General features: G+C 41.8%; 1 protein-coding gene across 1 annotated transcript in view; it reads right to left on the bottom strand.

The window, feature by feature from the left end:
- Positions 1–438: 438 nt before the first annotated feature.
- INO80D (INO80 complex subunit D) overlaps positions 439–12,147 on the bottom strand; it is a 61,525-nt gene continuing 49,816 nt past the window's right edge. Inside the window, exon 11 of the mRNA XM_054971024.1 lies at positions 439–11,115. Coding sequence (XP_054826999.1) covers positions 9,944–11,115 — 1,172 coding nt within the window. The 3' untranslated portion in view covers positions 439–9,943. The remainder of the gene's footprint in view (positions 11,116–12,147) is intronic.

The following is a 12,147-nucleotide window of genomic DNA, read 5'->3' as shown; positions in this document are numbered from 1 at the left end:
TCCACTTCTGGGTATCAAAAGGTACATAGCTAAAAGCACGCTCAGCATCTCTTAATATTCAAGTGAAAACAAATCTCTGAATAGAGTACAAGTGGCATTTCCCCGTATTTCTAAGTTCTCCTCCTGAGGGCTACAGTGTATCTATGAAAGGGAAAAAAGGCCATGAAATCTTAAGATTCCCAAGATTGTGTATCAGCTTCCAGAAGCTGTTAGAGGCAGTCAAGGTAGCACTTGTGGCAAGAGCACAGTATGGGCAATCTTACATCACTTCTTTTCACATGCATTTTGTATGTCTTGGACAATATTTACACATCATAAGCACTGAAAGGCAAAACAGTACGTTCTGTCTTCAGTGAAGCACTACAGGCCAGGCTACTTCACAGCAAGATTTATTAATACATCCAAAAGAAAGAAAGGAAAAAAAAAATCATTTTCTCACACTATATACAGATAATACATACAGTGTTTTATACACATATTACATCTTTTTTTACACAAGAATATACATAAAAATGTAAACTTTTGTATACAAAAACCCTTAAACCAATTAAACAAGGACCAGATAACCAAAGGAGACCAATCTTATAATTTCATTGATTTTTTCTTTCTGAAATGGCAATGCAGTACATTCACTGAGAACTGTGAAGGACACGTGAGTCCAGTCTTCCAATGGAAAGGGAGAGTACAAACTCTAGTGCCGGCACCCATCTCTGGAATGCTGTCCCGAAGCTTTCCAGCAGCCAATGTAGCGGGTGTGTCAAGTTCTATTTCATGCTGGAATTTTCAGGGACGTACAATTGTTGCTAGAGCGGCCTTCGTCCTCCCTAATCTTTAGCGTAGCTGTTAATACTTGCTACTTTATGCATGCTAGGACTGAGTTGGTATGTTTCCCTTTATGTAACGGTTAATCCTTTGATAAATGTTTCGTTTTTAATTCAAGGTATGGGAAAGCAAACACCCATCAGCACATATCACGATGAGAAGAACAAATGGGTGCAGACTGCTAATCCTTGCTACCGTGCAGTTACTCCGAAAGATGCAGATTAGTATTAGCAAGCTGTACTTCCCACCATGCACTGATGCCTCACCTTGGTTTTCCCACTGAAACCTCTTCCCTGTTTCACAACAGTGGTCAAATGGTGCTCTTTCTTACGAGGCTGTTTCTGATATCAAGGTGTAACGGAGCTACCTTTAAAATGACACAAATACCAATTTCTTCTCTTGGACCACATTTGGAGAAAGAAAGAGCCGTTCCATGGTTTCTGGCCAAATGTTCAACCAACTGAAGCCTTCTTCCTTTCTAAATTCATCTGGAGGAAGGCATTTGGCTTTGACCAGCTCAAACCAAACACACTTGTTCTTCAGTCCCTGACCTACCCACCCACCTACCCCCTTTCCCATTTTATACTTGAACACAGAAATTCAGTTTGGAAAAGAGAGTTACGTAATGGCATGGTGTAGAAAACCGCCTGAGATTTTTTAAAAACTCAATAGTCTCCTGTGTAGAACTTTCTGAATGAATAAAAAATAAGACTCATTTCTAGAAGTTTGTCATAAAAAGACCCCAGCCCCATCCACCCTTGATAAAGGATGTTGTATCAGAATAAACAAACAGGCAATGTTTTTAACGTGTAGGAAGCAAAACATACTCTCTTCAATGACACCAGTGCTACACAAGGTAAATAGTGACAGAAGTATGTTTGACCATGGGGAAATTTGGAGGGAAAACATTTACAGCAAAATGCTAATTTTTACCATTTTAAAAGGAAAAGGCAACTGATTACAGTCAACGGGATCCCAGTTCGAAACAGGCACCTAGACGCAGGGCAGCATTTAACAAACCAACTTCGTCATTACTGAAAGACAACATCAAATGGCTTTTGATAATTATATGCTTCTGTGTCATTTTCTATGACATACAACTGCAGCTTAAATACTCCAGAAGGGACAGCATTTTGCTAAAAGTCAAAATGGAACTAAAATTTACATGGCCCCTACAGCATGTCTTATATTCATGAGCGGAGACTGAGGATATATTTATGCTCTGAAAGAATATGTTATGTATATACACATACATGTACAGAAACATTTAGCCCTACCATATCAATTCCAATTTTGTGCATGGAACACTAGAGGGTGACATTCTCCAAGGGGGGAGGGCAGAAATTACTCTCAGCATTTAGACAAAAAATTACTGGCTGCTTGGAGAGCAAAAAATCAGAAAAAATATTCTCCACTGCAACCGAAGTATCATTAGGTTTCTGATTCAGTGAGACTTACATGCAACTAGAGGCTGAATCTTCTACAGAGAGGCTACCAGGGTCCAAATGAGGGACAGTTTATATGGCTCAAAAACTGGTTCAAGAGGGAAGGTTCAGTGTCCATTACAACTGGCCAAACAGTCCATCTTGCGGACAAATTAACTGGCTTTCCCCTCATATTCCACTTTATGTGTTGAAAAATAGTGGGAGTGCAGTGGAATGATTTAGATGACGTCGTTATGTGATTCAACTGCATTACATACTTAAGTCACCCCATTGCAGAACTAATTTTTTAGCCATTTGCGCTGACCTGTCATTTAAGAGGTGCCAGCATTTTTTAAATGGGGACAAAAAGTCATTTAATGCTAATTGTACCCCAACGAGTATCTTCTATAAAGGTTTATAAAATGTTAATTCCATGCAGTAGTTTGGGGGTGAATTTAAGGAATTATCCCAAACCAAGCAATGTATTTAGCAGAAAACTGAACACCTCAGGAATTTCAACTGGAAATTGTACTGAACTGGGAGGGACCTAGGTGACAGTTGGGACAATAACAGACCGAAGCATTATGACAGAAAAGGAGAGAAGTTAGAAGTTTGCAAGAGGCACAGCAAGGAAGAGGAGAAACCTGGGAGTGATTTCACAGGGCTGACACAGTCAGAAAAAAGCAAAGACTTCAAGAGATTTCCATGCTAACGCAAGTCGTGGCAAACAAACATCCGTATTAAAGTCACCCCAAACCCTCAACTGGAATGACATCTTCAGCTTTTTATACATAGATCTTTATCCCATGCACACAGCTTATGGTAACTTTTTTTGGTACGTGTGCCTCACGTATACCTCACGTATGGAGACAAGAATGCACACATCTATAGAAGTATCACATTTGTATTATCTTTTGTGCACGGAAACGGCAATTCCACATTCAGCGAAGTGCTGCCACGTCTGATATACAACTCTCTGTACATGTATACACAAATGTTGTCTACTCTTTCCCCATAAATAGATTTACTCTGGTACCTCCCATGTTCACCAACTAATATGAAACAAAGACCATGAACCACCCACGTATCCCACCCACCCCCTGTCACTGGCATGCATATGTACAAGCAATATGGTCTTCATAAAACACATCAGAAAAACAAACAAACATATAAACTGAATGGGGGAAATCAGCTGTCAAAAAAAAATTACTTGTTTGCAAAGAAAACGGTCCTCAAGAAGCCCCATGATGGAAAATGTGTAAATAAAAGTTCTGATGAGCATTTTACTTTCAATGCCGTGATCTCCTTGTTATAAGGGACAGCCACAGAATGTGCAACATTCAAGGTGTGGCTATTTCCAACATGGACCCTGCTGTTCTGGGTGCATCAAAATGCGAAATGGAAAGAACAAAAATGTTTGGGGTCTCTCACGTACCATCAAAGGCTGGTGCAGATGCGACACTGGTTCCCTGGTAACAACAGTTAACAACACGCAAGGCCGTCTTTAGCACAGTCCCTCCGCTCCCTGGAGTAAATGCTCCCCGCCTACCCTGCAGTCGGACTGCATGTCAGCACAGGGGTAAGGTGACAAGGTTGAACAGAGACCAGGGTTTCCCTTTAAAACTACGTCCTGAAACTATAGGTTAAATGTGGGTTTCAGAGCCTGGTTTAAGCGAAAAGTAATTTATGAACAGTGGGAAAAAATTGTTCTAGGGAAGGGAATGGCTCCAGGGAAGGGAATGTGCAATTCTACAGATTATTCCTTCTGCTAACCACAGTTAACCAGAAACTAGCATCGTGTCTGCACTGGCCAAACACTAATCCCATTCATCTCAAGTTATAAGCTAAGTGGTTATATCCAGGACCCTATTTGGGACTGAAAGGGCTTTTCCGCACAGGGTTTATGCTGCAGCTCAGCTTCTTAGCTCCATCCCTCACACACACAGAATCCTTTGCCAGTCCTTTCTCTCCCGTGTTTTTTCAGACCACTCTGGAAAAAAACCCAGGGGAAAACTCAAACAAAAACAGGGAGGACAACAACTGGCTGTGGTAAAAGGGAGAGGGGAATGCAATATAGTCAAGAAGCCGAATTGCAGCAAAATTCCACTGTGGAAAAGCCCAAAGTCACTTTAGTCCTGTATCAAAGTTCCCAAATATTTTTGGTTGTGAGATACTTGGAATCTCATTGTGAGGTCCCAGGTACAGAATTTTGCAGTGAAGAACCTAACGCACAGATGGAAAGCCACCCGACATAGGGGGTTATAATGTGAAAAAAGGACACAGTTACAAAACCAGAGGCAAAAGAAGACACGTTATCCTGAAAGCGTACAGCTGGTTTCCCAGGCTTCTAGCTCCTGACAAACATAAAAACTCCATGGACGATTCCCCTTAAGCAATGCCTCTTTATTTGCTTCCTGAAAAAGGCTCTCTGGGAAACATGGCATTTTCTGTCATTTTAAGAGCGCTCAATGTAACTGGATTTAGAGAAGAATAATTAAAAAAAAACCAACAACATGATATCAGAGTTAGCCTTGTAATAGAAAACTTAATGTAGTTTGGTTATTTGTACAATAGTGAGCACAAAATAAGTCCCAACTAAGTAAGCACATTTCCACAATACATTCTATCACCCCCTCAACTACTTTTCTCTATTAAAAAAAACAAAACAAAAACCCGTAACCTACATACAATATACACATTCATATATCACACATACAGTCCCCCCCAATGCATATTTTGGTGTGTGTATAGTATACATACATGCACACAAGATACCTAAGTTCTATTTATAAATCACAGTGGGAGTTCCTTTGTGAGGAAAGGAGGGGAGAAAATTCCTGAATAAGACACCATGAATCCCTAGATTTAACATTTTGTCCTTTTGAACTTCCAACCTGCTGAGATAACTGGAAATAAATATATTTAAGGGAATGAAAAAAAGACTTACAAAAATGGTTCGCACCTCTCAGCTGCAGTAATGAGATTTCAAATTTGATCTATTTACCCTGTAACTAAAAACCTCTAACCATCATAGTTACATACCACAGATAAATTATTGCAGACAAAGAAGTCCTCAGAGTGGAAATATATGGGTTTAAGAAGAGTTTGTATTTTTTGTCAATACAAGATACCATTTTTCACCGTATATATTTTATACTTTTATTTATATATTTATATCTGCAAGGTAGCAAAGAATAGCTGTACACCTTGACACGGTACAGATCCAGTGTAAAAAGGTGCTTTATAAGGGGTCTTCCGTTGTCATTCTTTAAAAAAGATTGTGTATAGTTTTATAGCTATTAAAACACATATGCAACATAATTCTTTACACTCAATACAGTTTTTAGTATAAAACTTATAATTTATGAGGTGATGTTAATAGCATAAATTAATATACCTTTTCTCTTAAAAATCTACAATAAGTATTCTGAATGCTTGTGGGGTGGGCAGGGCAGGAAATGTATCTTTAAATAAAAGCTTAAAGCTAATCATGATGGGGGGGGGGATCTACATTGGACTTGAGCACAGTTCTAAAAAGAGAAAGAAGCCCCACACAACACACTACAGGCTACAAAATGGGAACAGGCCATTCTTTCTTTCATGCGCTCACACGTCGATGGCATTCTACTTTAAAACTAGCTACTCAATTAAAACTACCTTAACTGCCCTTATTTCCACAAGGAATCCCTGAGACATGCCCCAATCTGGACAGCGATCAGCATCACCATTCAGAGAAATTGTTTCAGCCCCCGCCCCCCCTCAGTTGTCCATCTTTTCAGACTGGACCCTTTTCTACTCTTTTTCTTATTTTTTTAAAGATATAGGTTAGAGAGTCGTTTCAGGGTAAATAAACCTACCCCATGATATAAGCAATAGTATAAGCAGGTAGCTGCCCGGAAGTCACCAACAATGCAATTTTGATACCACTTACTTGAGGATGTTACCTATGTGGTTTAAGTAAAATGGGCACCAAGACACGTCAGCAGACCAAATACAATGTATTAATCTGATTCACACATTTAAAGTGTGGGCACACACATGCATGACAAGGATAAGGGCTTGGAGAGGAGTTGTGTTGAATGTTTTCTTGTTTATCAAACTCGAGTTCTGTCTAACTCACACAAAGGGAAGAACAAAACAGATGTCACAATTTCAGCCTGTCTGGATCAGAAGTATCTTTCCAAATACTGCCCCCCAGTGACCACATGAAGCAGTTTCATTTCTTTTGCATTCTTGCACATACGCCTAACTCTGAGATGGCAGAAAAGCTCAAGCATACACTGCCAGGAAAAGAAATAAGGGAGAAAACCAGCCAAGGTCCATTCACCTGTGACACGGGAGGTCATATGCAATGTCTGGCAACAATTCACAGGGACTAGTTAATTTTTTGTCACATGCACTAATAGTAAGAACTGGTGGACCTAGGTAATTTTACTTTCATTTAAAGTGACCTTATCAAAGATCATGCATGGAAAACTTAACTCATTGTTTTTTGGGGGGGGTTGCGGGGGAGTGAATTAAGGAGAATAAAGAAATAGGATTTTTACATCAGTCTCGAATTGAAATTGGGCCTTCATTTCGAGTTACTCTGTTCAATACACTGAAAGAAAATAAACACCCCCCCACAGGAAAATTCCTGCATGATGTACTTTATGTGGGGAAAAAATTGTGGGAATATCACTCTCTCACACAGAACCTTCCTTTGCCACACACAAAAACATCATGTTCTACACAATGCATATTGCACAAGTGGATGATGTCACAAATTTTAAAACAAAAAATCATGCATAAGAACAAAAGATAGATGTGGCACGAGGATTAAACAAAACCCTCCTTTCCGAATGGGACCTTCAAAGTGATCCAAGATAACAAAAGCACAATTTAATTTCATTCCCAAACCGAGGGGCCTGCCCACTGCTTTGCACATTGAGACTATAATACCGTCCCATACCTATCCCACTGTGGCACAAGCACGGGCTGCCACGTGTCCAGCTACATGGGCAAGGCATTGCATGGAACAGAAATAGTGCCAAGTTTTCCTTTTTAGTTAAAAAATGAGGCCGTGGACATCGTTAAAAACTCGCAGAAAGGGCTGCAATGATTTTTGCGACTGGCTAATTTTCACTCACAATTTGCAGGCTTTCCCTTCAGGCAGAAGATTCCCTCGGCTCACAGTATGTTGCTCTGGAGCGTACCACGTCCTTCCTTTGAAGGCAGCTCTTTTAGGGTGTGTGGAAAGGCTGCAGTAAGAAAAGGGGGACTGAAAAAGGCTTCTGCCTGCATGCAGAAGTTTGCGGTATTCTTCGGGGGGACCCAGTCAATAGGTTGCCTTTTTGAGGATCGGAATTAAATGATGTTAAAAGTATAAAGAAAAAGTGAATTAAAAGTATAAAGAAGAACTTGCAGTTTATCAAAAAGTGAAATCCTCTGCAGATTTACTATGGTCTAAGCCCACTCTGCATAGGATTGCACTTTAAGTCACCAAAGTTTGCCCATTTAAAATATACAGAAACCAAAAGTGGGGAGCGGGGGGACACAAACTGTTGAACACGGACAAAATAAGATATATCCTGGTTGTGGAGAATAAAGAAGTAATACAGAAAAGTCTGGGAAAGCTTCACTTCAGTTCTTGACATGGCTTAAAACACTTCCATTAGGAATATAGCTTGGGCCACTTTCTTGTTTATGAAACAGTTTAATCAGGTATGTTTTGTGAAGGGGATGGGACTTCACAAAGCACAAGCATGTTTTAAACTACGTACGCCTGCCGCTTCACTCCTATTCCCCGATTCATTTGAAAGAATAAGTAGCAAAAGCCTTGTAAATGAAGGAAACAGTTCAGTTCCTGAAACCTCCACCTTCCCAAACTTTAGGACAGAAGGCCTGTCTCAGAATTACATTTGAGCACCATTGTGAGGGGTGATGGTAGGAAATAATCAGCTTTTCGGTCCTAAGGAAGCAGCTGAGTGCTCTCTTAATCCCAATCTCAAACCCATTAAAATAGTCTCCTCGAGTACACCTTCTTTCCATAGCTTTATAAAACATATAGATCAGGTAAAATTACATACAATCCAAACCGTTTCCCCGTAAGCTATAACTAAGTATTTTCTGGTAAACTTCGCCAAGCCAGCCCCAGAATATGAAACGAACAGCACAGAATTCTGATTATCCACGCTGAGTAGGACTTCGTGAGGGGAAAAAAAACATGTACTAACCTAGCCTTCATGGGGAGAGGGGGGGATTAGAATTAAAATCATCCCATACAGAAACCCTATTTTGAAGTGGTAGGGGAGCAGAAGAGAGAGAAATACCTTACCTTTGGGCTGCTTCACCAACATTTCCCTCCCGGTAGGAAAAAACCTCACAAGGGAAGCAGGCGTTATTTTGACAAACTCTTCACAAATTGATTATTGTGATGCTTCAGAGAGCGTGAAGGGGTACAAATGCAATCTCCTGCCTCTGGTAAATTTCTAACTTATTTATTAGTAAGGCCAGTGACAGAAAATAGGAGGGTGCCTCTCTCGCTTCCAGCATCTGTTTTTTTGTTTTGAAAGATGGTTGGTTTCCTCTCACACTTGACTTCCCACAAAAGTTTATTGACATATTATGGGATGCCAAAAGGGCTCATATACCAGTGTAAGCATCTTCAAGCGCTCCAGATATACAGAGATTGCAACAGCCTTGCAAAAACACTAAGATGCTCTGACATTGATTGTATAAATTGAAAACGGGTTCAAAAACACCTTCTGAATGGCTCAGTTAAAAACATGATCCATGCATGAAGTTCTGGATAATGCCAAAGACCAAATTAACACTACTGTAATCATTAATCAGCTTCCAGAATATACATCTTATGAAAACAGGTCATTATTCCAGTACTTAGAGCTGTCTTTTCTCTCTTTCCTCCTCCCATTTTAATCTCTTTAACAGGAATATTTTTGGTTCAGGGAATCTAATGTGCTGTCCTATCAAGCCAATTCTCTGTCAGTTTAATAAACCTTGTTCTAGGAAATAAATCAGTATGAAGTAGGAACAGTTATGGGTTTCAAAGGGCTTTCTTCAGCAGAAGAAAAAGAACAGAACTGTCACTTACCAACCAAACACACACACACACAGACACACAAAAGCCACTTGCATTTGCAGAAGAGTTAAAAAAAAACCCTGGTTGATAGAACAACTGAACAATGGTCTTGGCTTTTCTACAGTGCCGAATTATCAAATCAGAAGGCTGATATGCCTTTCATCCCATTTGCGTTTTTAAAAATATATAGGTATATAATAAAGCAATTCCACCTGCCCGAATGCTAATGGGACTGAAAGCTCTGATCTGAATTTTAGGAAACAAGAACTTGCATTAGATTTATCTGAGGTATCTTCTCATGTCTCGATCTAAGGTCAATTACATCCAGTAACTGTGCTGTATTCCCTAGGGGTATTTAACTGGGGCATAGTGAACCTGCCAGAAGTAAATGAGCACCAATACATAAACAGCACGTAAGATCATTAGAGCAGAGCCTAGCAACAGGGAAACCCTGGTCTGTACTGAATCAGGACTTTTATTTTTGCCCCCTCTTTTATTTAATTAAAAAAATTGTCTTTTAGAAAGAAGGTGACGATAAAAATAAGGAAAGAAGATAGGAGGGGAAGGATGGGGACACGGGGTCCCCGACTGTCTGAAATTCACAGACATACAAAGCTCAGCTGGAGGTGGTGAAGGGAGCAGATCCGTTATTGGTACTAGTAGCTGTGGCACCTGTTACTGTGAATCCTGTTGGAGGAGCTATGGAACTGTGGCTGGGCTGCAAGTCCTTGGGAATGCCACTGTGCGAGCTCAGTTGGTGACCAAAGGCAGCGCTGAATTGTGGGAGCTGCTGTTTGGGGGAGGTGGAGGCCATGAGTTCAGAAGATGCAGCACCCATGCCACTGAAACTGGTCTGCGGTAACCCCGGAAGCACACTAGAGCTGTTGGGGGTCACAGTGGCGAAGGCAGGCTGTGTGGTCTCTGAGTGTGACGTCGTAGGCGGCGTGGACAAGGAGGTGGAAAGGAGGTGTCCATCTGCACCGAGGAGATTGCTAAACGGAGAAGGGTCACCAAGGTTGACAGGGAGGTTCCCCCAGTGAGTTCTGGGGTTCACTACCCCGCTAAGCGGCACCTCTAGTTGTGATGGTAGCAAGTGCTGTGCTATGATGGGCATCTCTGTGGAAAAAGTAGCTGCCAAGTTATCACCAGAGAAGGAGGCGGCATGTGGGGATGTTATGTGGTCACTGTAGGGAGACGGCACGTGCTCGCTGTCATAATGGCTTCCGTGGGGTGAGGAGTGTGAATGGTCACTGCTGTATTGCTGTCGTGAGGTGATTAGGTCATCTGCCTTGCTTAGCAGCTGGGCAGGGTGTGGCCTCTGGGAGGCATGGCTGCCATCGTGAAGTCCTTGGAACTGTCCTGGGAAGGCTCTCTCCCCAAGCCCACTCTGGCTTATCAGAGTGGCAGAAGTAAGGCCAACGTTGGCTGGGGCAGAGAATTGCCCCTGAATTTGCCCTGCCAGGGGCGTTGGAGGATTGGATAAGGTAGCAGAACGGAGCAAGCTCTCATCTAGGTCCAGGCTGGAGAAATTATCATCGTGTACTATGCGCCCATTCAGCAGCTCGCCCAGATCCGCATTGACCTCTCGGCTCAAGGACTGAATTCCTGGAGTTCCTGCACCCGTAGAGAACACCCCTATCCCTCTGTCCGAGAGCTCCTGGACCGGCACGCCATCGGTCTGTGTGAGCACTCCAATAGTACTCAGGCACTCAAGAGAAGTTACCGCCTGCAGGGCCCGCTCCAGCTCTTCAGCCTCTTCAGTAGTCGGAAGGAGATCTCCATTTTTACCTGCATTAAATTAAAATGCAAAAAATAGCACATTGCTTAAAAATAAAGGTCCTAATGAAGAAAGATGACAAAAGGTGAATGTTTTACAGAGTTTTTTCATCCATATACTGGTAAAACAAAGACAGCAATCCTAAGCCCGTCTGCTGAGGTCCTGTTTTAGTCAATGGAGCTTACTCCACGAAAAATGCGCTTAGGTCTGCAGCTTAATGTACCCAGAGAGTGGCATGAGTATTCGTGCTTGACAAGAACTCTTCTGCACCAAAGGTGTTTGCCAACATAGTTGGCTAAGACCAGGGCTTTTTTTCAGCTGGAACGCGGGGGAACGGAGTTCCGGAACCTCTTGAAAATGATCACATGGCTGGTGGCCCCACCCCGATCTCCAGACAGAGGGGAGTTGAGATTGCCCACCACACCACTGGAGCAGCATGGAGGGCAATCTAAACTCCCCTCTGTCTGGAGATCAGGGGGCGGGGCCACCAGCCACGTGACCATTTTTGCCAAGGGCAATTTAAACTTTAAAAAACTGCCCCCTCGTTCCAGCTGACCCACAGTGACGTCATTGTGCGGTCTTGAGTTCCACGACTGAGTTCCACAACCTCTTTTCCCAGAAAAAAAGCCCTGGCTAAGACTCAGTTTATACAAGCATGTAAACTACTACTGCTTCGTGTGGTGACTTGCATGAACCACCACAAACCAAAAGGTCAAAACATTCCAACTAGCTCAACCACCATGCACGGCAACAGAGTTCTCACAGTCACCAGGTTCAAAATAACCAAGTAAAGGGTCAATGGGCTCCTAGTCAGGTGAGTTTTTGTTACTGACATAGGTCAATGAACAATTTTAGGCTGGTGTAATGCACAGTTCTCCCTTTTGGCTAGCGTTAAAAGGGAGAGAGTGTATTTTTGTTTCAAGGAGAAGAAAATCTTTCAGTTGAAAGTTCAATAGAAAATAATCTCATTTGTTGGAAGTACCTACGTGGACATCATTGGACAGGCCTGTGTTTATTTTGTATACCTAAGGCATAAAAAAGAA

The sequence above is a fragment of the Eublepharis macularius genome, chromosome 2 (genome assembly GCF_028583425.1).
Source record: "Eublepharis macularius isolate TG4126 chromosome 2, MPM_Emac_v1.0, whole genome shotgun sequence".
Lineage (NCBI taxonomy): Eukaryota > Metazoa > Chordata > Lepidosauria > Squamata > Eublepharidae > Eublepharis > Eublepharis macularius.
This window is presented reverse-complemented; position numbering and strand designations above follow the sequence as displayed.